This window comes from Lucilia sericata, unplaced genomic scaffold (assembly GCF_015586225.1).
Source record: "Lucilia sericata isolate MDLA Ls3-8-SP2 unplaced genomic scaffold, ASM1558622v1 Contig000621F_arrow, whole genome shotgun sequence".
Lineage (NCBI taxonomy): Eukaryota > Metazoa > Arthropoda > Insecta > Diptera > Calliphoridae > Lucilia > Lucilia sericata.
Genome location: NW_023994627.1, coordinates 499 through 27,955, shown reverse-complemented (window position 1 = coordinate 27,955; position 27,457 = coordinate 499). Strand labels below are relative to the sequence as shown.

The window sequence follows — 27,457 nt, the reverse complement described above, 5'->3', positions numbered from 1 at the left end:
TAAAATGAAAAATCTACTAGAAAAATGAAAACTGTATAATGAACGTCACTTATGAAAGACGCTGTAAACTAAATAAATAATAGAATAGAATAGAAGAGAACAGAATAGAGAAATGTACATAGTGGATGAATTAAGTGTAAAATGTATAAAATGTATGCCCATTTAAAAATGGTGTTGATTTGTGAACAAAATCATTTTTCGTCAATGTCTGACAGAAGACTGTCAGTTAAACCTGAAGAGGAGTGACAGGTTGGCAAGAAAAGGATTTTTGGTAAACACCACAACAAAGTGTTTTAAAAATAAATAGTTTTTTCACGAAAATATTATATTCATTATAAATAAAATGTTGTAAAGCTTTCAGGTTTATTGCACTCTTTAATAATTTTATAAAATACAGTAAATAATAGTCATTTTCAAATATTCTGCTGCTCTTAAAGAACTATAATCTACTACTAATAGTTATAAATAATTGAATTAAATTGCTTTCATAAAATTCCCTTTATCTATAAATCTTGCTTAATAATCTGTAATCTTTATTATCACAATGTAATATCCGAAAAATATACATCTATTCAAATTACTCTGCCTATAATTTATATTGCTCCCAAAGTATTAAAAAATATATATCACATTGACACAAAAACACACACACACACTGCTAATAAAATTGATATAATTTTAATCTTATTAAAATCGCTTAGATGTACAGAATAAAGTATGAATTGTGTAATATTTGCCATAAAAATAAATCAAGATAAAGTTTTTCCTTTTTCCATACACATTCACACATATAGAAAAACCATAATAATTTTCTTTTTATTTAAGACAAGAGTCAACAATAAAAAAAAAATTCGAAAAAGATTCCAAAGTGTCAACTCCGTAGGGAAAATATGTTTATCACATTCAATGAAGTCTGTATTCTAGAGTCTATTTGAGAAAAAAAGCATTCGTAGCAAAAAAAAAAAATTGGAAGAAAAAAATATATGTGTTGAAATAAGACAAAAATCATTTGGCAAAAATGGAAATAAGTATTTGTATATATACATGCATACATTCCTCACATATGTTTGTATGTTATGTTTATTTCTCTCTTGATGTAGGGATGTGTTAATAAAACAAGAATTGTTTTGCTGTTTATGCAAATAAGACAAAAAGACAAATAAATATAATAAAAAAGGAAAGAAAAGCTGAACAAAAAATAAAATCAAATAGAAAAAGGAAAATTTCCTGCTTGCATAAATTTAAATGAGATAAAGAGAAGCACAGTGGGACAAAAATGATTTTTAAAGTTTAAGCCAGGCTTAAGGCATTTTGATCTATAAGTCTTAAATTATTCTATTAATCAGTTCTAGTTCTGTTTTAGTTTTGTTCTAGTTCTGTTCTAGTTCTGTTCTAGTTCTGTTCTAGTTCTGTTCTAGTTCTGTTCTAGTTCTGTTCTAGTTCTGTTCTAGTTCTGTTCTAGTTCTGTTCTAGTTCTGTTCTAGTTCTGTTCTAGTTCTGTTCTAGTTCTGTTCTAGTTCTGTTCTAGTTCTGTTCTAGTTCTGTTCTAGTTCTGTTCTAGTTCTGTTCTAGTTCTGTTCTAGTTCTGTTCTAGTTCTGTTCTAGTTCTGTTCTAGTTCTGTTCTAGTTCTGTTCTAGTTCTGTTCTAGTTATACCCTAAACCACTTTAGTGGGGAGGGTATATTGGATTTGTGCTGATGTTTGTAACATACAAAAATATTCGTCCTAGACCCACCTTAAAGTATACCAATCGGCTTAGAATCGTTTTCTGAGTCGATTAAGCTATGTCCGTCCGTCCGTCCGTCTGGCTGGCTGGCTGGCTGTCCATGTAAACCTTGTGCGCAAGGTACAGGTCGCAATTTTCAAGATAATTGGATGAAATTTGGCACGCACGTTTTATTTGACCTAAGGACGAAGCCTATTGAAAATAGTTAAAATCGGTCCATTATTTCACCTAGCCCCCATACAACAGAACCCCCCCGAAAAGGGCTTCTGAGCTCATAATTATGTTAAATATACAGATATATCGATAAAATACGGCACAACTAAGTTTTATAGAAGTCTTGATGACCCTGCCAAATTTCATAAAGATCGGGCCACATTTGACCCTAGCTCCCATACAAAGTCCCCTTCAGAAAATTACTTGAATGTCCCAAATTAGCTTATAAACACACATATCGCGATGAAATTCAGCACAATAAAATATTATGTCAATATAAATATATTCACAAAATTTTATCGGGCTTGGTCCATATTTGGCCCCCAGCCCCCATATAAAGCCTCTTTCAGAAAATTAGTTTTTCATCCATAAATTGCTTAAATGTATCGGAAAAAGGGAATATTGAAGATAATGCTTATATATGAAAAATAAATCACATTTAATATTCATACTGGTGTAGGGTATCATATGGTCGGCCACGCCCGACTATAATTCTTACTTGTTCTGTTCTAGTTCTGTCTAGTTCTTCTAGTTCTGTTCTAGTTCTGTTTCTAGTTCTGTTCTAGTTCTGTTCTAGTTCTGTTCTAGTTCTGTTCTGTTCTGTTCTAGTTCTGTTTCTAGTTCTGTTCTAGTTCTGTCTAGTTCTGTTCTAGTTCTGTTCTAGTGCTGTTCTAGTTCTGTTCTAGTTCTGTCTAGTTCTTTCTAGTTCTGTTCTAGTTCTGTTCTAGTTCTGTTCTAGTTCTGTTTCTAGTTCTGTTCTAGTTCTGTTCTAGTTCTGTTCTAGTTCTGTTCTAGTTCTGTTCTAGTTCTGTTCTAGTTCTGTTCTAGTTTCTGTTCTAGTTCTGTTCTAGTTCTGTTGCTAGTTCTGTTCTAGTTCTGTTCTAGTTCTGTTCTAGTTCTGTTCTAGTTCTGTTCTAGTTCTGTTCTAGTTCTGTTCTAGTTCTGTTCTAGTTCTTTTCTAGTTCTGTTCTAGTTCTGTTCTAGTTCTGTTCTAGTTCTGTTCTAGTTCTGGTTCTAGTTCTGTTCTAGTTCTGTTCTAGTTATGTTCTAGTTCTGTTCTAGTTCTGTTTCTAGTTCTGTTCTAGTTCTGTTCTAGTTCTGTTCTAGTTCTGTTCTAGTTCTGTTCTAGTTCTGTTCTAGTTCTGTTCTAGTTCTGTTCTGTTCTAGTTCTATTCTAGTTCTATTCTAGTTCTATTCTAGTTCTATTCTAGTTCTATACTAGTTCTGTTCTAGGTTCTGTTCTAGTTCTGTTCTAGTTCTGTTCTAGTTCTGTTCAGGTTCTAGTTTGTTCTAGTTGTTTAGTGTTCTAGTTCTGTTCTAGTTCGTTCTAGTTCTGTTCTAGTTCTGTTCTAGTTCTGTTCTAGTTCTGTTCTAGTTCTGTTCTAGTTCTGTTCTAGTTCTGTCTAGTTCTGTTCTAGTTCTGTTCTAGTTCTGTTCTAGTTCTGTTCTAGTTCTGTTCTAGTTCTGTTCTAGTTCTGTTCTAGTTCTGTTCTAGTTCTGTTCTAGTTCTGTTCTAGTTCTGTTCTAGTTCTGTTCTAGTTCTGTTCTAGTTCTGTTCTAGTTCTGTTCTAGTTCTGTTCTAGTTCTGTTCAAGTTCTAGTTCTGTTCTAGTTCTGTTCTAGTTCTGTTATGTTCTAGTTCTGTTCTGTTCTGTTCTAGTTCTGTTCTAGTTTGTTCTAGTTCTGTTCTAGTTCTGTTCTAGTTCTGTTCTAGTTCTGTTCTAGTTCTGTTCTAGTTCTGTTCTAGTTCTGTTCTAGTTCTGTTTAGTTCTGTTCTAGTTTGTTCTAGTTCTGTTTAGTTCTGTTCTAGTTCTGTTCTAGTTGTTCTAGTTCTGTTCTAGTTCTGTTCTAGTTCTGTTCTAGTTCTGTTCTAGTTCTGTTCTGTTCTGTTCGTTCTGTTCTGTTCTAGTTCTGTTCTGTCTGTTATGTTCTGTTCGTTCTGTTCTGTCTAGTTCTGTTCTAGTTCTGTTCTAGTTCTGTTTAGTTCTAGTTCTGTTCTAGTTCTGTTCTAGTTCTGTTCTAGTTCTGTTCTAGTTCTGTTCTAGTTCTGTTCTAGTTCTGTTCTAGTTCTGTTCTAGTTCTGTTCTAGTTCTTTCTAGTTCTGTTCTAGTTCTGTTCTAGTTCTGTTCTAGTTCTGTTCTAGTTCTGTTCTAGTTCTGTTCTAGTTCTGTTCTAGTTCTGTTCTAGTTCTGTTCTGTTCTAGTTCTGTTCTAGTTCTGTTCTAGTTCTGTTCTAGTTCTGTTCTAGTTCTGTTCTAGTTCTGTTCTAGTTCTGTTCTAGTTCTGTTCTAGTTCTGTTCTAGTTCTGTTCTAGTTCTGTTCTAGTTCTGTTCTAGTTCTGTTCTAGTTCTGTTCTAGTTCTGTTCTAGTTCTGTTCTAGTTCTGTTCTAGTTCTGTTCTAGTTCTGTTCTAGTTCTGTTCTAGTTCTGTTCTAGTTCTGTTCTAGTTCTGTTCTGTTCTAGTTCTGTTCTAGTTCTGTTCAAGTTCTGTTCTAGTTCTGTTCTAGTTCTGTTCTAGTTCTGTTCTAGTTCTGTTCTAGTTCTGTTCTAGTTCTGTTCTAGTTCGTTCTAGTTCTGTTCTAGTTATGTTCTAGTCTGTTCTAGTTCTGTTCTAGTTCTGTTCTAGTTCTGTTCTAGTTCTGTTCTAGTTCTGTTTAGTTCTGTTCTAGTTCTGTTCTAGTTCTGTTCTAGTTCTGTTCTAGTTCTGTTTCTAGTTCTGTTCTAGTTCTGTTCTAGTTCTGTTCTAGTTCTGTTCTAGTTCGTTCTAGTTCTAGTTCTGTTCTAGTCTTGTTCTGTTCTGTTCTGTTCTGTTCTGTTCTAGTTCTGTTCTAGTTCTGTTCTAGTTCTGTTCTAGTTCTGTTCTAGTTCTGTTCTAGTTCTGTTCTAGTTCTGTTCTAATTGAGTTCTAGTTAAGTTCTAGTTCAGTTCTACTTCAAGTCTACTTCAGTTCTAGATCAGATTCGGTCCCCCTTTAGTTTTTAGTTATGATTCAGTCCTTGCTCAGTTTTGCTGCTTGTTCGGTATTAGATTATATTTGGTTCTCCTTCATAGTTCCGTTCAAGTTGTAGTTCAGTTTAATTCAGTTGCAGATCAGTTAAGTTTTGCTTTAGATCTAGTTCCACTGCAATGTCCGTTAATATCTGGTTCAGTTCTAATAATATGCTAATTCTTTATTTTTTTTATAGAATTTTTAAGTTGAGGTTTCATAATCATTTTCTTTGTGCCCTTCGCCACTAAGAAAGAATAACAATAACTAATCTTTTCATAACCTTTTAAAACAAATTCTATGAAAATACTTTATTAAAAACTATGTAAAGCAAAAATATTTAATACAAGTTTTCTTTACACTGTAAAGTATTCCCTTAAAAAAGAGAGGGAATAAAGAAACGGCCTAAAAATGGCCAACAATAAATACAAGTTTAGGATATAGTCAAACATACACACATAGTTACAAAAGTACGTACATATATAAAACTATACATCTGGGGTTTTAACAATAATCGTCATAATAATAACGACAACAATAATGACAAAGTGATAAAGAGATGTTATAATAAAAACAACAAAAAAGATAAAGTTTTTTGTTACGATTTTTTTTGTGCTTTAAAGTTCCTAAAGGAAATACAAAACAGTAAAAAAGTTCTACACTTATATTGACCCTGATTGACAATTTTGTCAACTAATAAAATAAAATGATGACGAAAACTACATGTCATATACATACAGACATATTTTTTGTTCCAAAAAAATATTATATTGTTACAACTGCTGTTAGATCTGGTAAAAATATAATAAAGCGGACGGATGACATTATAAACAGATTTTTTTTTTTTTTTTCAGTTTTATTTAAATTGGGGGATGGATGGGACAAGATTTTTATTTTCTTTGAAAACAAGATAAGTAATATGTAAAGAATATGATTATGAGTTTAAAATAGACTGTTTTTGAAAGATAACTGTGTTCAGCAATAGAGAAAATGAGACCAACAATTGTTTGTGGGATGTTTGAAATCATAGGATTTGATATGAGTTTAAAGTTTTAGATAACTTGAGTAAGAAGAGTAAATGATATGGTAGTAACTAGCAAACAAGTGCATTGTCTAACACTGCATTATCATATACTGTATTACCAACAATAAAGAATATAATTTATTAATAAAATTTTTAATTTTTAAAATTCTTGATTAAAAAACTAAAGTTCATAAAAATTTTTAAATTTAACAATTTAAATTGTTGGTCACATTTTGTGTGAATGATTCACCACAATATACTTCTCGGTTTGTTAATAACATTTTGTGCCTGCGTCTTTTCTTGTTATTTTCGCATTCATTCATTCTTGTTGTTGATTTTTTTTTTTTTCAAATCTTTTCATGACTTAAGGTTAAAGGGGTTAGATAAATATACATTAGATAGAGTTTTAGTAAACATTTAAATCTCTCTTGTTGTGTGTCTTGTTTTTTTCAACATTTTCAAAAGCATGTATTCTTTTAATATGAAAAAAGGCAACAATACTTTTGCTAAAATAAAAAACAGCTGGAAAAAAGGATATAAATGTACATACAACAACGCAATATAAAGGAAATCTAAGGCAGACACAGGATGTTTGCTTGAATAAAATAAATACACTGTGAATCAACAACAGAAAAATATAAAAATGCAAAAAAAAAAAAAAAAACGAAGGATTTTCATACAACATACAATACCCCAGGAAAAACTTACATTGAAAAGTAATGAGTTAAATAGCTAATAAAACCTCTTTTCACTACTTCTTCATTAGCATTTTAAGTCATTATTTTAACACGGTGATGTCATTGGAGGCAAGTACTTCTACGCATGCTTACAAATAGGGACTTAAAGAAGTACTTGCAATTTCCCTTACAAAACAGTTGTTGAGTAAGTTGTTTTGTTTTTTAATAATAAAAAGAGCCAGCTAGAATACGAACCAGGGGCTTCGGTTTGTTAGTCAAATGTTCTACACACTGCACCCACTGCTTAGCTATTTTATTGCGCGTCAAATAATGGTTTTCACAAACAAAACTAATTTTTTTTTTTTATTTTTTTTAAAACACAATTCTTAAAACGCAATTAAATAAAATGTGCAAACAAAATGACAAAGCCGAAAATAAAGTACTTCTATATCAGATTATAAGAAAGTCATTACTAGAGTACTTCTATGTAATGCAGACGGTAAGTAATAGTCATTGAAAAGTAAGTGGTTATGGAAGTACAAACCCATTACCGAGTTTTTGCTGGGACATCTACTCGAAACAATAATAAAAGCTAATGGTTAAAAGTATTTGTATGGAAAATACTACAAACGAAACAAACGTAAAATAGAAAAAAAAAAATAAAAACGAAATCACATCAAATACAAACTAAAACATACACACCACACAAGCAGTTTCTGACAAATATGACAACAACAAAACAATATACAGTTTGGCACAGAAAATGCCAAGAAGATATTGGAAATCTGTTTTTAATATAAAATTAATAAATGTTCACAGCATTTTATAGCTTTAAAAATTATTTTAAAAAAAAGTTTTCAATATTTGTCAAGTTTTAACCTCTACTGTTTTCATTTTAGAGGGAAGACCCACATAAACACAGTCTTTGTTACAAATTTAAGTGGTAAACACACACTCATTTATTCACTCATACAACAAAGCATAACTGAAACCCCTTCCTCTATATTAGAGAGCCTACAATTCGAAGAAACTAAAAATAGGTCAATGTACCCAAATAAAATGAAAGTTTACTTTCAACTGAACTATAGAATAGAATATAGACCAGACTATAGACTAGTCTAATAAGTCCTGGTCTATAGTCCTAGTCTATAGTCCTAGTCTAATATGTCTAGTCTATAGTCTAGTCTATTAGTCTAGTCTATAGTCTAGTCTATGTCTAGTCTTAGATCTAGTCTATAGTCTAGTCTCATAGTCATCCTATAGTCTAGTCCCTATATCTAGTCTATAGGCTAGTCTATAGTCTAGGTCTAATAGTCCTAGTCTATAGTCTAGTCTATAGTCCTAGTCTATAGTCCTAGGTTCCCCTATAGTCTAGTCTAATAGTCTAGTCGATAGTCTAGTCTATAGTCTAGTCATAGTCTAGTCTATAGTCTAGTCTAGTAGTCTAGTCTATAGTCTATCCTAGAGTCCTAGTCCTATAGTCTAGTCTATAGTCTAGTCTATAGATTAGACTAAGTACTAGACTATAGACTAACGATAGACTAGACTATAGACTATAGAACTAGACTATAGACTAGACTATAGACTAGACATAGCACTATAGACTAGACTATAGACTAGACTATAGACTAGACTATAGACTAGACTATAGACTAGACTATAGACTAGACTATAGACTAGACTATAGACTAGACTATAGACTAGACTATAGACTAGACTATAGACTAGACTATAGACTAGACTATAGACTAGACTATATACTAGACTATAGACTAGACTATAGACTAGACTATAGACTAGACTATAGACTAGACTATAGACTAGACTATAGACTAGACTATAGACTAGACTATAGACTAGACTATAGACTAGATCTATAGTACTAGTACTATAGACTAGACTATAGACTAGACTATATATACTAGCTATAGTCTAGTCTATAGTCTAGTATAATAGTACTATAGTCTAGTATATAGCTAGTACTATAGTCTAGTCTATAGTCTAGTCTATAGTCTAGTCTATAGTCTAGTCTATAGTCTAGTCTATAGTCTAGTCTATAGTCTAGTCTATAGTCTAGTCTATAGTCTAGTCTATAGTCTAGTCTATAGTCTAGTCTATAGTCTAGTCTATAGTCTAGTCTATAGTCTAGTCTATAGTCTAGTCTATAGTCTAGTCTATAGTCTAGTCTATAGTCTAGTCTATAGTCAAATCTATAGTCTAGTCTATAGTCTAGTCTATAGTCTAGTCTATAGTCTAGTCTATTGTCTAGACTATAGTCTAGTCTATAGTCTAGTCTATTGTCTAGTCTATAGTCTAGTCTATAGTGTAGTCTATAGTCTAGTCTATTCTAGTCTATAGTGTAGTCTATAGTCTAGTCTATAGTGTAGTCTATAGTCTAGTCTATAGTCTAGTCTATAGTCTAGTCTATAGTCTAGTCTATAGTCTAGTCTATAGTGTAGTCTATAGTCTAGTCTATAGTAGTCTATAGTCTAGTCTATAGTCTAGTCTATAGTCTAGTCTATAGTCTAGTCTATAGTCTAGTCTATAGTCTAGTCTATAGTCTAGTCTATAGTCTAGTCTATAGTCTAGTCTATAGTCTAGTCTACAGTCTAGTCTATAGTCTAGTCTATAGTCTAGTCTATAGTCTAGTCTATAGTCTAGTCTATAGTCTAGTCTATAGTCTAGTCTATAGTCTAGTCTATAGTCTAGTCTATAGTCTAGTCTATAGTCTAGTCTATAGTCTAGTCTATAGTCTAGTCTATAGTCTAGTCTATAGTCTAGTCTATAGTCTAGTCTATAGTCTAGTCTATAGTCTAGTCTATAGTCTAGTCTATAGTCTAGTCTATAGTCTAGTCTATAGTCTAGTCTATAGTCTAGTCTATAGTCTAGTCTATAGTCTAGTCTATAGTCTAGTCTATAGTCTAGTCTATAGTCTAGTCTATAGTCTAGTCTATAGTCTAGTCTATAGTCTAGTCTATAGTCTAGTCTATAGTCTAGTCTATAGTCTAGTCTATAGTCTAGTCTATAGTCTAGTCTATAGTCTAGTCTATAGTCTAGTCTATAGTCTAGTCTATAGTCTAGTCTATAGTCTAGTCTATAGTCTAGTCTATAGTCTAGTCTATAGTCTAGTCTATAGTCTAGTCTATAGTCTAGTCTATAGTCTAGTCTATAGTCTAGTCTATAGTCTAGTCTATAGTCGTCTATAGTCTAGTCTATAGTCTAGTCGATAGTCTAGTCTATAGTCTAGTCTATAGTCTAGTCTATAGTCTAGTCTATAGTCTAGTTATAGTCTAGTCTATAGTCTAGTCTATAGTCTAGTCTATAGTCTAGTCTATAGTCTAGTCTATAGTCTAGTCTATAGTCTAGTCTATAGTCTAGTCTATAGTCTAGTCTATAGTCTAGTCTATAGTCTAGTCTATAGTCTAGTCTATAGTCTAGTCTATAGTCTAGTCTATAGTCTAGTCTATAGTCTAGTCTATAGTCTAGTCTAGTCTATAGTCTAGTCTATAGTCTAGTCTATAGTCTAGTCTATAGTCTAGTCTGTAGTCTAGTCTATAGTCTAGTCTATAGTCTAGTCTATAGTCTAGTCTATAGTCTAGTCTATAGTCTAGTCTATAGTCTAGTCTATAGTCTAGTCTATAGTCTAGTCTATAGTCTAGTCTATAGTCTAGTCTATAGTCTAGTCTATAGTCTAGTCTATAGTCTAGTCTATAGTCTAGTCTATAGTCTAGTCTATAGTCTATCTAGTCTAGTCTATAGTCTAGTCTATAGTCTAGTCTATAGTCTAGTCTATAGTCTAGTCTATAGTCTAGTCTATAGTCTAGTCTATAGTCTAGTCTATAGTCTAGTCTATAGTCTAGTCTATAGTCTAGTCTATAGTCTAGTCTATAGTCTAGTCTATAGTCTAGTCTATAGTCTAGTCTATAGTCTAGTCTATAGTCTAGTCTATAGTCTAGTCTATAGTCTAGTCTATAGTCTAGTCTATAGTCTAGTCTATAGTCTAGTCTATAGTCTAGTCTATAGTCTAGTCTATAGTCTAGTCTATAGTCTAGTCTATAGTCTAGTCTATAGTCTAGTCTATAGTCTAGTCTATAGTCTAGTCTATAGTCTAGTTATAGTCTAGTCTATAGTCTAGGCTATAGTCTAGTCTATAGTCTAGTCTATAGTCTAGTCTATAGTCTAGTCTATAGTTTAGTCTATAGTCTAGTCTATAGTCAGTCTATAGTCTAGTCTATAGTCTAGTCTATAGTCTAGTCTATAGTCTAGTCTATAGTCTAGTCTATAGTCTAGTCTATAGTCTAGTCTATAGTCTAGTCTATAGTCTAGTCTATAGTCTAGTCTATAGTCTAGTCTATAGTCTAGTCTATAGTCTAGTCTATAGTCCTAGTCTATAGTCTAGTCTATAGTCTAGTCTATTAGTCTAGTCTATAGTCTAGTCTATAGTCTATATGTTGGGAGAAAATTCAATATGAGGCAAAGAGTTTTGGTTCCAAATAAATAGGTAGCATAAACGCTAATCATCATTCCTGCTATGTATTACCCATGAGCAGTTTCGCTGGATATGTGGTTGACGTTGAGAAGACGATGAGACCAGAACAAATTTCCATAAAAATGTGTACTACTGCTAAATAGGACCACACTACTCTCACATACACATGTCAAGCAAAAATGTCCGTTAACAAACAAACATAAAGTGAAAACTTCATCATGTTGTTGGTTGTTGTTTAAGTATGCGTGTGTTTGACGGCCTTTTAAGCAACATTTAAAATTACGCTTTCTTGCTTAACGGCTGTGATTTGCATTTTTCAGCATCTATCCTTCATATTCCTCTCCCTCCTAATATATTTACTTCCTATCGGGCCCTTCTACTCTCCACTCTGTTGTTGACTTCTTTTAGGTTTTGGTTTGTTATTGTCGTTGAAGTTTTAGCTGTGATGAGTTCTGGCAACATTTAACGACACAAAATTATGCGACGCGTCGTAACCCAATATAATGACTTTGGTCTATATGTGAGAGTAAGTATGTAAATACTTACACTCTCTTAAACACAACCTTATTACTGGAATGGTTTTATGCGTTTGGTTCTTTAATGGAAAATGTGAAGAAATTTAATATGTAATTCAAAAGATTTTCTTCAGCTTTCTTAAAGTATTTGAACACACACACACACACTCAACCGAATAATAAAAGAAAGAGAGCGCGAAAAGTAGTAGAGAAAAAAATGTATGTTTTATTTTCTTGTAATTTAGTGTTGGTTAAAACTACAATTGAATTTTTTATTTTCTGTTTTTCTTACTTATTATTCTTAAGTGTGTTGCCTACAACATGGCGTTTAATTTAAAAAATTATAACTGCATACTTTTAGGGTCTTTTAGCTCAAAAAAGAATATAACTGAAAGAAATTATAAAATAATAAAATGGAAAATAATATTGTTCTACTTCTTATATACACACATTTTTTGTCTGGTTTTAATTAAAATTTTTTAATGTTTTTCTTATACTTAATAAGTTTCTTCCTTTAGGTTTGTTTGTCTTTTTCAATGTTTTATATAATTGTTGCTAGGGAAAAAACTTAAACATTTAGACCCTGTTCTAAGTTGAAAAATGTCTTAAATTTTATTATAATTTATGTCATTTGATTGGGTTTAATTTCTGTAGGCAGCCTTTATCACAGTTTTTATTAAGCTGTCATAAAAAAGTGTCGAGTTTATTTCACTAAAAAGTTGTCTTTGAATTAATGAGCTGATTCCAGTAATAAAATTCTGTGCACTTTTTGTAATTAAATGTTTTAGGAGTTTAAGTTATTTTGCCAGCGTTCAAATGTAATGACTTAAATAAAAAAGGTTGAAACATTAAAAAGTTATAAAAATTATAAAATACTTCATGGGTTTGGTTTTTATATATTTTATTTCCTTTTGTATGCTCCCCGGCTCCAAATTTAAATTTTAATTTATATGTGTTAATTTGACAGACAATAAGGGAAACACAATTACATATTCCTTATATTTTAAAAAATTGTTTATAGAAAATTCGAAATTTTTGAAAATGTAGTGTAGAAAATTCAGATCTTTTGAATGAAATAAACTAAGATATAACTAAAGGACTATAGACTAGAATATAAACAATAATATAAACTACCCCTATAGACTAAACTAAAGACTGGAATATGCACTAGGCTATACTACAGACTAAAATATGGACTAACTATAGGACTAGCTAGTAACTACACACTGTACCTAGACTATAGACTAGGACTATACTACACTCTAGGACTAGACTATAGACTAGACTATAGACTAGACTATAAACTAGACTATAGACAAAAACTATAGACTAGATAGAGGCTGGGACTATAGACTAGACTATAGACTAGACTATAGACTAGACTATAGACTAGACTATAGACTAGACTATAGAATAGACTATAGACTAGACTATAGACTAAGACTAACTAGACTAGACTACTAGACTAGACTATAGACTAGACTATAGACTAGACTATAGCCTAGACTATAGACTAGACTATAGACTAGACTATCGACTAGACTATAGACTAGACTTAGACTAGACTATAGACTAGACTATAGACTAGACTATAGACTAGACTATAGACTAGACTATAGACTAGACTATAGACTAGACTATAGACTAGACCTATAGACTAGACTAGACTAGACTATAGACTAGACTATAGACTAGACTATAGACTAGACTATAGACTAGACTATAGACTAGACTGTAGACTAGACTATAGACTAGACTATAGACTAGACTATAGACTAGACTATAGACTAGACTATAGACTAACTATAGACTAGACTATAGACTAGACTATAGACTAGACTATAGACTAGACTATAGACTAGACTATAGACTAGACTATAGACTAGACTATAGACTAGACTATAGACTAGACTATAGACTAGACTATAGACTAGACTATAGACTAGACTATAGACTAGACTATAGACTAGACTATAGACTAGACTATAGACTAGACTATAGACTAGACTATAGACTAGACTATAGACTAGACTATAGACTAGACTATAGACTAGACTATAGACTAGACTATAGACTAGACTATAGACTAGACTATAGACTAGACTATAGACTAGACTATAGACTAGACTATAGACTAGACTATAGACTAGACTATAGACTAGACTATAGACTAGACTATAGACTAGACTATAGACTAGACTATAAGACTAGACTATAGACTAGACTATAGACTAGACTATAGACTAGACTAATAGACTATAGACTAGACTATAGACTAGACTAGACTAGACTAGACTAGACTATAGACTAGACTATAGACTAGACTATAGACTAGACTATAGACTAGGACTATAGACTAGACTATGACTAGACTATTATGGCAACTATAATGCAATAAAAAAGATATATAAACGACTGTTATAACATGAAAACTATAAAAGTTATTTGCACCATATCGGAGCCTTGAATTACCGCATTTTTAAACCTGTACCAATAAATATACCGATCTATCCAACTTTTGTAAAAATTCATTATGCCACAAATTATACACCAAAATAAAATGCAACTGTAATACTTTAAAATGATGCGTAAACTATTGCCCTAGCATGAAAACTGTCAAAGTTATTTGCAACCATATCGGAACCTCAAATTACCGCGTTTTTAAACATAGAACAATAATTCTACCGATCCATCAAATTGACCATTTTTTAGACGAACACATTATGCCACAAATGATATACCAAATTAAAGTGCAATCATAATGCTCTAAACTGATGCATAAATGACTGTCATAGCATGAAAACTGTCAAAGTTATTCACAACCATATCGGAACCTCAAATTACCGCCTTTTTAAACCTTTTATCGATCTATCCAATTGGCCATTTTCTTAAAATACATTATGCAATAAATTATATACAAAAACAAATGGCAATTTTAATGCTTTAAAATGGTGCATAAACGACTGTCCTAGCACGAAAACTGCCAAAGTTAATTGCAACCATATCGGAACCTCAGATTACTGCTTTTATTAAACATAGAACAATAATTCTACCTTTCTATCAAATTGACAAATTTGTAAAAACACACATTATGCTACAAATTATATACCATATTAAAATGCAATCATAATGCTTTAAAATGATGCATAAATGACTGTCATAGCATGAAAACTGTCAATGTTATTTGCAACCATATCGGAGCCTTAAATTACCGCCTTTTTAAAGCTGTGAAAATAATTCTACCGATCTATCCAATTGGCAATTTTCTAAAAATATATTATGCAATAAATTATATACCAAAACAAATGGCAACTATAATGCAATAAAAAGATATATAAACGACTGTTATAACATGAAAACTATAAAAGTTATTTGCAACCATATCGGAGCCTTGAATTACCGCATTTTTAAACCTGTACCAATAAATATACCGATCTATCCAACTTTTGTAAAAATTCATTATGCCACAAATTATACACCAAAATAAAGTGCAACTGTAATGCTTTAAAATGATGTATAAACTATTGCCCTAGCATGAAAACTGTCAAAGTTATTTGCAACCATATCGGAACCTCAGATTACTGCTTTTATTAAACATAGAACAATAATTCTACCGATCTATCAAATTGACCAATTTGTAAAAATACACATTATGCTACAAATGATATACCATATTAAAGTGCAATCATAATGCTTTAAAATGATGCATAAATGACTGTCATAGCGTGAAAACTGTCAATGTTATTTGCAGCCATATCGGAACCTTAAACTACCGCGTTTTTAAAGCTGTGAAAGTAATTCTACCGATCTATCCAATTGGCCATTTTCCAAAAATATATTATGGAATAAATTATATACCAAAGCAAATGGCAACTATAATGCAATAAAAAGATATATAAACGACTGTTATAACATGAAAACTATAAAAGTTATTTGCAACCATATCGGAGCCTTAAATTACCGAATTTTTGAACCTGTACCAATAAATATACCGATCTATCCAATTTTTGTAAAAATTCATTATGCCACAAATTATACACCAAAATAAAGTGCAAATGTAATGCTTTAAAATGATGCGTACACTAATGCCCTAGCATGAAAACTGTCAAAGTTATTTGTTTTTAAACATAGAACAATAATTCTACCGATCCATCAAATTGACCATTTTTTAGACGAACACATTATGCCACAAATGATATACCAAATTAAAGTGCAATCATAATAGACTAGACTACAGACTAGACTATAGACTAGACTATAGACTAGACTATAGACTAGACTATAGACTAGACTATAGACTAGACTATAGACTAGACTATAGACTAGACTATGGACTAGGCAATAGACTAGACTATAGACTAGACTATAGACTAGACTATAGACTAGACTATAGACTAGACTATAGACTAGACTATAGACTAGACTAGACTATAGACTAGACTATAGACTAGACTATAGACTAGACTATAGACTAGACTATAGACTAGACTATAGACTAGACTAGACTATAGACTATACTATAGACTAGACTATAGACTAGACTATAGACTAGACTATAGACTAGACTATAGACTAGACTATAGACTAGACTATAGAGACTATAGACTAGACTATAGACTAGACTATAGACTAGACTATAGACTAGACTATAGACTAGACTAGACTATAGACTAGACTATAGACTAGACTATAGACTAGACTATAGACTAGACTATAGACTAGACTATAGACTAGACTATAGACTAGACTAGACTATAGACTATACTATAGACTATACTATAGACTAGACTATAGACTAGACTATAGACTAGACTATAGACTAGACTATAGACTAGACTATAGACTAGACTATAGACTAGACTATAGACTAGACTATAGACTAGACTATAGACTAGACTATAGACTAGACTATAGACTAGACTATAGACTAGACTATAGACTAGACTATAGACTAGACTATAGACTAGACTATAGACTAGACTATAGACTAGACTATAGACTAGACTATAGACTAGACTATAGACTAGACTATAGACTAGACTATAGACTAGACTATAGACTAGACTATAGACTAGACTATAGACTAGACTATAGACTAGACTATAGACTAGACTATAGACTAGACTATAGACTAGACTATAGACTAGACTATAGACTAGACTATAGACTAGACTATAGACTAGACTATAGACTAGACTATAGACTAGACTATAGACTAGACTAGACTAGACTATAGACTAGACTATAGACTAGACTATAGACTAGACTATAGACTAGACTATAGACTAGACTATAGACTAGACTATAGACTAGACTATAGACTAGACTATAGACTAGACTATAGACTAGACTATAGACTAGACTATAGACTAGACTATAGACTAGACTATAGACTAGACTATAGACTAGACTATAGACTAGACTATAGACTAGACTATAGACTAGACTATAGACTAGACTATAGACTAGACTATAGACTAGACTATAGACTAGACTATAGACTAGACTATAGACTAGACTATAGACTAGACTATAGACTAGACTATAGACTAGACTATAGACTAGACTATAGACTAGACTATAGACTAGACTATAGACTAGACTATAGACTAGACTATAGACTAGACTATAGACTAGACTATAGACTAGACTATAGACTAGACTATAGACTAGACTATAGACTAGACTATAGACTAGACTAGACTAGACTATAGACTAGACTATAGACTAGACTAGACTATAGACTAGACTATAGACTAGACTATAGACTAGACTATAGACTAGACTATAGACTAGACTATAGACTAGACTAGACTAGACTATAGACTAGACTATAGACTAGACTATAGACTAGACTATAGACTAGACTATAGACTAGACTATAGACTAGACTATAGACTAGACTATAGACTAGACTATAGACTAGACTATAGACTTAACTGTAGGCTAGACTATAGACTAAACTATAGACTAGACTAGAGAATCAATTATAAACCGGTTTGAAGACTGAACTTGAATCAAAAGTATATACATAAAAAATATATGTATGTATTTTTCATTTCATTGTTGCATTCATATCCACTGATCTCTACCACAAGAATATTTTTCGTTGCAGTATTTTATGTTGGCTCTCTGTTAGCCTTTTTTCTTGCGTCCTTTATAACTTGTGTTCATTTGTAACATTTTTCTTTATTTTGAAAAAATGTATGAGTAAAGGAATGAATGAGCAACAAGCAAAAACTACATACAATTTAAATAAATGAATGAAAGAATGCATGATTTTTTCTTTTGGTTGTTGTTTTCTTGCTACTAAGTGTTATTACTATTATTGTGTTTTTTTTCCGTTGGTGCTATTTTCACTAGAGCTTTTACTATTTCTGCTGTTAATGATGATGATGGTGGTGATTATTCATTGACAATGTAATGTGTTGTTGCTGTTGTTATAGAGGTAGTGTATTGTACAATGTATGTCAATGTATTTAAGCTTTATTATATTTTTGTTTAAAGTTTATTTATTTCCATGTAGTACATATTTTTGTATTTGTATTGTATTTGTTTTTGTTGTATTGGTGTGTACATAAAATGTAATACTTATACATTGCGGTAAAATCTTGTTCTTATGAATTTTTTACTATTAACATCTACTAGTAAAACAGATACATAACCACTTTTTTAACTTCCCAGCAGTTCGACAAATAGTTAATGCATCCGAAAAAGACAGTGATTTCCACTAACTTATAACCACCTGGTTGGCACTAATACGTCTTTCGTCACGGATGTACTCTTTGTAAACGAGGGTAAAGATAATCGTCACTTTAGTGTCCCTTTTGTAAGCGAGAGAGGGGACACTTAAAAAGCACTTGTCAACCTCTTCGTAACCTATGGGGTGACGATTGACTTCCTCGTAGGACAAGCATATGTTAAAATAGCTAGCCACCTGGACAGTTGGTGGATAGATGTAAACCTATGTGGTAGGTTAATTAGGGAGTTCGGGACTGTCCGACCGAACTGCTGGGTTATATTTAGTTACTCACGGATACATATACATTTGTATATATACAATGTATATTATATGTATTATATGTATGTTTTCTATTGCAAAAGTAGATTTTCACCAGAAAGCAAGAAACAACAATATGAAGTTGTAAAGAACTGAAGAAAAGACTGCAGAAATAATAAAAGGAACATCAACACATTTAAAACCATAAACAAAAGTCTGTAATTTTATACATCATTATCAATTCTTCTCTAAGAATTTCTGTCTTTGTTATTATGCATTTCTCGCTACGAGGGCTTTCAAAAATTCCTTTATTCTCAGGAAAATTCTTGGATGCACCGAATACAACTTAAATGGAGTAGTATTCATATAATTATTTTAAAATATTCTTTACTTTTCAAAAAAAAGTTCTGCTTAGAAAAAATATATATTTTATTACTGCCCTCGTATAGGTCTATAGGTAAATAAGTATTTGTGATGTAGTGTATATGAATTATATTCTTCTATAGAAATACAGTTTGTCCTTAAGCAGCTTATTCTTTTTGTTAGACTTTTGTTTTGTAAAAGATACTGTATCTTGTGTGTTGTAGTTCTTGCATGCAGACATCAACATTATTGTCATCGTTCATATCATCGACTGTGTAAGTAACTACCATGACAATGATGATGATGTTGTTCTGGCTGATAAGAGTTAAGGATATATATTTTTAGTTAACAGAGTCTATTTATGGGAGCTTCTTAAAACCTAAATGGGCTATAGTATAATCAATACTTTGGAATATGATCAGGACTAGGCTATAGCTTAGACTATAGTCCACTATAGTCTGGACTGTAATCTAGACTATAGTATTGATTAGATAGGACTATAGTCTAGACTGTAAATCGGAGTATAGACTATGGACTAGAGTATAGACTGGACTTTTATAGTTCTGGACTATAATCAATACTTTATTGACTGGACTATACACTAGACTATATTTTGAACTAAAGTCTAGACTGTATATTGAACTACATTCTAGACTATAGATTGAACTATAGTCTAGACAATAGATTGGATTACAATCTAGACAATAGATTGGATTACAGTCTAGACTATAGATTGGACTACAGTCTAGACTATAGATTGGACTACAGTCTAGACTATAGATTGGACTTTAGTCTAGACTATAGATTGGACTATAGTCTAGACTATAGATTGGACTATAGTCTAGATTATAGATTGGACTAGAGTCTAGACTATAGATTGGACTATAGTCGTGACTATAGATTGGACTATAATCTTGACTATGGATTTGACTATAGTCTAGACAACAGATTGGATTATAGTCTAATCTAGATTATAGACTGAACTACACGCTAGACTATATATTAAACTACAGTCTAAACTATAGATTGGACTATAGTCTACATTATATATTGGACTATAGTTTAGACTATAGATTGGACTATAATCTTGACTACAGATTGGTCTGTATAGTCTTGACTATATTCTTGACAATATCCTTGACTATAGTCCAGACTATAAATTGGACTGGAGTCAAGACTAGTAAATGGACTATTATCTAGACTACAGATTGGACTATAGTCTAGACTATAGATTTAAGTATAATCTAAACCAACGGTTCCCAAATGGGGGTCCGCGGACCCCTAGTGGTCCGTTGTAAAATCCTAGGGGGTCCGCGAAGACGAACGAAAAAAACCATGAATAAACAATATTCTGCTTTTATATGTATGTACAAATATCTCCTATTTTTGTGCAATAATCCCAAATTTTTTTTGAATTTTATTTTTTCGGTTGTTTATCAGGAAGAAGCTAGGCCCTACAAATTTATTGTATAACTTTTATAAAGTAAAGTATTGCGTGATTTGTAATTTTTATTTCCTGTATATGTACTGAAATAATGGTTTTTATTTCAGACAAATAATACTCTGCCTTACAATTAAATTAGGGATACTGGTATTCCGGAGTATGAAGTTCAATTCAAAGACAAGCTTATTACAGATTTAAGTTTATCAAATTGTAAGCAAAAGTGTTCTCGTTTGAAAGGACTAAAATTATATATTTCCAAAACAGAGGTGACTCTTTATGCATCTCTTTATAAATATTCCAATCCGACGTGATACACAGATTTTAATTTGATTTTGTCGACCAATACATATTATTAAATTAACATCAGAAAATCCATAGCGTTTCGCGTAAATATTTAGCCAAAAACCATGAAGTAAAATAATTCCTTGATATTTTAAAATTAAAATTTAAGTTCCAAATTCACAGTACTTTAACAAAGAGTTCAAATCATATATTATGCGGATAACGCATTCCGCAATAACATAGAAGAAGTCAAACTTTCTTATATTATTTTCCCGAAAACTTAGCTCACTTACTCAGTTCACTCTTTGCAATCGCAACAAATTTTTGAAACGTGACTCCTTAAGCACATCTGACAATATTTGATAAAGAAACCTTTTCGCTACCTTAAAGAAAAATGAACATGAAAGATCTCACGATCATAAAATTAAACATCATGTTAACATATCAACAAAGAAGTCATTCTATCTTCAAAACATGCAATTGAAAACCTATCTGAAATATGACATCTCTACATTTATTAGACCTAGGGATTAATGAACTAGGTCAATTTTCGGATGGACAATTATTTAGAACAATAAGATATCAAAATATGTATGGGGGTCCGCGAAATTAAATAAGTTCTTCAAGGGGTCCGCGAAGTAAAAATCGGTGGAAACCGCTGATCTAAACTATAGACTGGACTATATTCTGGAATATGGGTTAGACTATAATCCAGATTATAGACTCGAATATAATAGAATGAACTATAATCTGGATTATAAACATTCTGCAGTCTAGACTGTAGACTGGTCTATAGTCTAAACTATAGAGCGGAAAATAGCCCAGACTATAGACTGAACTAAAATCTAGTCTAAAAACTAAATTAATCAAGACTATAAAATGGACTATATTCCAGATTATGGACTGTACTATAGACTGCACTATGGTTGTATTGTATGTTAATTACTTTTTCATTCTAAATATTTAAATACATTCCTTTTGGCAACGAATACTATCTAATTCTTTACATTCCTTTAGTAACTATGCAGTGACCAAAAACAAACCAAGTAATCATCTTGATAAAATTCTCTTTGACATTTTTTAAGATAAATATTTAATTTTTTTGCTTTTTTGAGTTCATTCTATAGCAAAAAGTAGAAAAGAACAAAACAAAATTTTTTGTAGGAATAGCCCTGTGTTATGATCTAAAAGATTTTCATGCTATAGTTTCAATTCCTTAAAGAAAATCTTAGGGTAGTATGTAGGATACAAAATTGTTTTTCTAGAGTTTAGGAAAAAATATTATTGCTCAGATGAAATTCGAATTAATATAAAAAATTTAAATTTTAAGTGAAAAATTATTTTCTTATAATGAAAAATTTAATTTAGGTAACAAGTCGAGTTTTTTGTGAAAACATAATTTTTTAGTGAAAATTTAATGTTTTGTGAAAAATTTTAAATTTTGGTGAAAATTTTGGAAAAGAATTTAATTTTTAAAGAAAACTTTGTGTTTTATGAAAACACATAATCAGCTTGATTTTATAGAAATTAGAATAAAAGAGAATCTCTAAAATAAATTAAGAAACATTACTGCCTGTGCTAATACATAGCAGTTGGCTGCTGTTGATGTTGTAAAGTTTCTTTGCTTTTGTATACATTATTTTTTCTATATTTTCCCTGCAATTTGTTATTTTTATTCTTGTTGCTATTGCATTTCAACTAGTTGTTGTTGTTGCTGGTGACATTTTTGAGGTCATTCACATGTCGAGGGCGTGTTGTTGAACTTGATTGTTCCATTACTGACATAAAACTACTTGTTTACACTCATAGACACGCTTCATACAAAAACACATACACGTAAATAAACATGTATATTTTATGAATAAAATAATCCTTTTTTATATTTTGCTGTGTTTGTGTTGGGGCTCCTTGTATGTTTTGAATTTCTTTTAACATAAATTTCTTTTATAATTCCTTTCCTGTTCTTAGTTCTAAATGGTTTTATATATAATTTTTTTTACTAATTTGTGGGATTAATTTATCCACTTCCTGTAGGTTTTTATGTTTTTGTAGGAAGTTTTTCTGTTACTCCTTTTTTCTTAGAACTAGTTTCAGTCGTTAATTCAACTAACTAACTAACTAACTAACTAACTAACACTAACTACTACTAACTACTAAACTAACTAACTAACTAACTACTAACTAACTAACTAACTAACTAACTAACTAACTAACTAACTAACTAACTAACTAACTAACTACTAACTAACTAACTACTAACTAACTAACTAACTAACTAACTAACTAACTAACTAACTAACTAACTAACTAACTACTAACTAACTAACTAACTAACTAACTAACTAACTAACTAACTAACTAACGAACTAACTAACTAACTAACTAACTAACTAACTAACTAACTAACTAACTAACTAACTAACTAACTAACTAACTAACTAACTAACTAACTAACTAACTAACTAACTAACTAACTAACTAACTAACTAACTAACTAACTAACTAACTAACTAACTAACTAACTAACTAACTAACTAACTACTAACTAACTAACTAACTAACTAACTAACTAACTAACTAACTAACTAACTAACTAACTAACTAACTAACTAACTACTAACTAACTAACTAACTAACTAACTAACTAACTAACTAACTAACTAACTAACTAACTAACTAACTAACTAACTAACTAACTAACTAACTAACTAACTAACTAACTAACTAACTAACTAACTAACTAACTAACTACTAACTAACTAACTAACTAACTAACTAACTAACTAACTAACTAACTAACTAACTAACTAACTAACTAACTAACTAACTAACTAACTACTAACTAACTAACTAACTAACTAACTAACTAACTAACTAACTAACTAACTAACTAACTAACTAACTAACTAACTAACTAACTAACTAACTAACTAACTACTAACTAACTAACTAACTAACTAACTAACTAACTAACTAACTAACTACTAACTAACTAACTAACTAACTAACTAACTAACTAACTAACTAACTAACTAACTAACTAACTAACTAACTAACTAACTAACTAACTAACTAACTAACTAACTAACTAACTAACTAACTAACTAACTAACTAACTAACTACTAACTAACTAACTAACTAACTAACTAACTAACTACTAACTAACTACTAACTACTAACTAACTAACTACTAACTAACTAACTAACTAACTAACTAACTAACTAACTAACTAACTACTAACTAACTAACTAACTAACTAACTAACTAACTAACTAACTAACTAACTAACTAACTAACTAACTAACTAACTAACTAACTAACTAACTAACTAACTACTAACTACTAACTAACTAACTAACTAACTAACTAACTAACTAACTAACTAACTAACTACTAACTAACTAACTAACTAACTACTAACTAACTAACTAACTACTAACTACTAACTACTAACTAACTAACTAACTAACTAACTAACTAACTAACTAACTAACTAACTACTAACTAACTAACTAACTAACTAACTAACTAACTAACTACTAACTAACTAACTAACTAACTAACTAACTAACTAACTAACTAACTAACTAACTAACTAACTAACTACTAACTAACTAACTAACTAACTAACTAACTAACTAACTAACTAACTAACTAACTAACTACTAACTAACTAACTAACTAACTAACTAACTAACTAACTAACTAACTAACTAACTAACTAACTAACTAACTAACTAACTAACTAACTACTAACTAACTAACTAACTACTAACTACTAACTAACTAACTAACTAACTAACTAACTAACTAACTAACTAACTAACTAACTAACTAACTAACTAACTAACTAACTAACTACTAACTAACTAACTAACTAACTAACTAACTAACTAACTAACTAACTAACTAACTAACTAACTACTAACTAACTAACTAACTAACTAACTAACTAACTAACTAACTAACTAACTAACTAACTACTAACTAACTAACTAACTAACTAACTAACTAACTAACTAACTAACTAACTAACTAACTAACTAACTAACTACTAACTAACTAACTAACTAACTAACTAACTAACTAACTAACTAACTAACTAACTAACTAACTAACTAACTAACTAACTAACTAACTAACTAACTAACTAACTAACTAACTAACTAACTAACTAACTAACTAACTAACTAACTAACTAACTAACTAACTAACTAACTAACTAACTAACTAAACTAACTAACTAACGAACGAACGAACTAACGAACTAACTACGAACTTAACTAACTAACTAACTAACAAACTAACTAACTAACTAACTAACTAACTAACTAACTAACTAACTAACGAACTAACTAACTCACTAACTAACGAACTAACTACTACACTAACTAACTAACTAACTACACTAACTAACTAACAACTAACTAAACTAACTAACGAGACGTTATCAATAACATACTTTTATGGTTCGAAAATAGTTTTTAAAAACCATTGATTTATACTTTTATGCAAAAACTATTCCCAAAAGTACTATATTGGAGCACTGAGCTAGCGGACCGGGTTTAGGCTCGGAAAAGTCGGTTAAGCATATTTGTAACCACTTACTTTTAACCTCGTCTAACATAAAATCATTACTCATTTACCCCAAAAGTAGGTACTTTCACTTTAGTTCAATAGTTACTTTACTGTTGCCGAGTAAGTAATGTTTTCTCAGCGTAACTAACTAACTAATTTAACGCCGATGATGAAAACAATGTGTGATAAGCGGTGTCAGCCTTGCTATGTTAACCTAAATGTTTAACTTTAACCCTTATGTATAAAAATTGTAATTAATCACTGTTTCAATTTAACAACAAACAAAAGAATTTTTTTATAAAATTGTTAAAAAATAAATAAAATTCTTTTTATTATTTAAACATGCACTCACCTTTGACAATATACAGGAACAATACAGCCTTAAAAAGGCTGGTGAAATCCATTTTTTAAAAACGTCACTTTTTTCCATTACATTTTTTCTTTTTTGTTATAAAAAAAGAAGGAAATAATCTATTATTTTGTTATTTTTTATATAGCTAAACTTTATGTTTTTTTTTTTTTTTTTTTTTTTTGTTTAAATCACTGAATGTAAAAAACTCCGGCGATGACAACGAAAAAATTTATATCGATATAAATTGGTCTAGTTTTACACAAATTCACACACAGTATTTCTTTTTTACAAATTTAAAAAAATTTTAAAACAAAAAAAAATGATTAATACTTTTTGTTGTTGCTGTTGTTTTTGTGATTTTCACGCTCTATGACACATGTGTAAAAATATTTATATGTGTGCCTGTGTGATCTTTGATAAGGGTTTTTCCCTTCACTTGTTAAAACAATTTTCACTCAAACCCCTTCAGTTTCCTGTTGGCTGCCTTCAGCAGAGTTAAAGATTTTTCGTTATAAATTTACAATTTCATTAGGATCAGGGTCTTGTTTTGGATTTCGTTGTTGTTTTTGTTGTTGGTTTTTCACGCCAACTGTTGTTTAAACAATTTAGCTGGTTGTTGTTGCTGATTTATATAATTTCTTGTTGTTGTTATTGTTTGTAAAATGTTGTTATTTTTATCTTTGCTTAAGCATCAGTTGCCTTCACCATCATTATCATTGCCAGCGTTGTCATCAACGTCTGTGTCTGTAAAGTGAAAAACAAAACAGAGAGGAGTTATAAATAAAATTATGTGAATTAAGTGAATTTACTTGTAATCATTTGCAAAATATGTGATGAGGATTTTGAAAAAAAAAACATGTTTGAAGATAAAAAGATAATTGAAATGTTCATACATACATATGAGCTTTTCCAAAAAATTTTGGATAAATTTTTAATTTGAAGAAAAATTCCGGATAAAATCTTAATTCATAAATTGAGGCTAGACTATAGACTAGACTATAGACTAGACTATAGACTAGACGATAGACTAGACTATAGACTAGACTATAGACTAGACTATAGACTAGACTATAGACTAGACTATAGACTAGACTATAGACTAGACGATAGACTAGACTATAGACTAGACTATAGACTAGACTATAGACTAGACTATAGACTAGACTATAGACTAGACTATAGACTAGACTATAGACTAGACTATAGACTAGACTATAGACTAGACTATAGACTAGACTATAGACTAGACTATAGACTATACTATAGACTAGACTATAGACTAGACTATAGACTACACTATAGACTAGACTATAGACTAGACTATAGACTAGACTATAGACTATATAGACTAGACTATATACTAGACTATAGACTAGACTATAGACTAGACTATAGACTAGACTATAGACTATACTATAGACTAGACTATAAACTAGACTATAGACTAGACTATAGACTAGACTATAGACTCGACTATAGACTAGACTATAGACTAGACTATAGACTAGACTATAGACTAGACTATAGACTAGACTATAGACTAGACTATAGACTAGACTATAGACTAGACTATAGACTAGACTATAGACTAGACTATACTAGACTATAGACTAGACTATAGACTAGACTAGACTAGACTATAGACTAGACTATAAACTAGACTATAGACTAGACTATAGACTAGACTATAGACTCGACTATAGACTAGACTATAGACTAGACTATAGACTAGACTATAGACTAGACTATAGAGTAGACTATAGACTAGACTATAGAGTAGACTATAGACTAGACTATAGACTAGACTAT

The 27,457-nt window shown here is 30.8% G+C and overlaps 1 protein-coding gene across 1 annotated transcript in view; it reads right to left on the bottom strand.

Annotated features, from left to right (window-relative positions):
• LOC119606772 (Down syndrome cell adhesion molecule-like protein Dscam2) overlaps positions 1-26,386 on the bottom strand; it is a 144,011-nt gene extending 117,625 nt beyond the window's left edge. Inside the window, 1 exon segment of the mRNA XM_037960355.1 lies at positions 25,649-26,386. Coding sequence (XP_037816283.1) covers positions 25,649-25,700 — 52 coding nt within the window. The 5' untranslated portion in view covers positions 25,701-26,386.
• Positions 26,387-27,457: the final 1,071 nt, after the last annotated feature.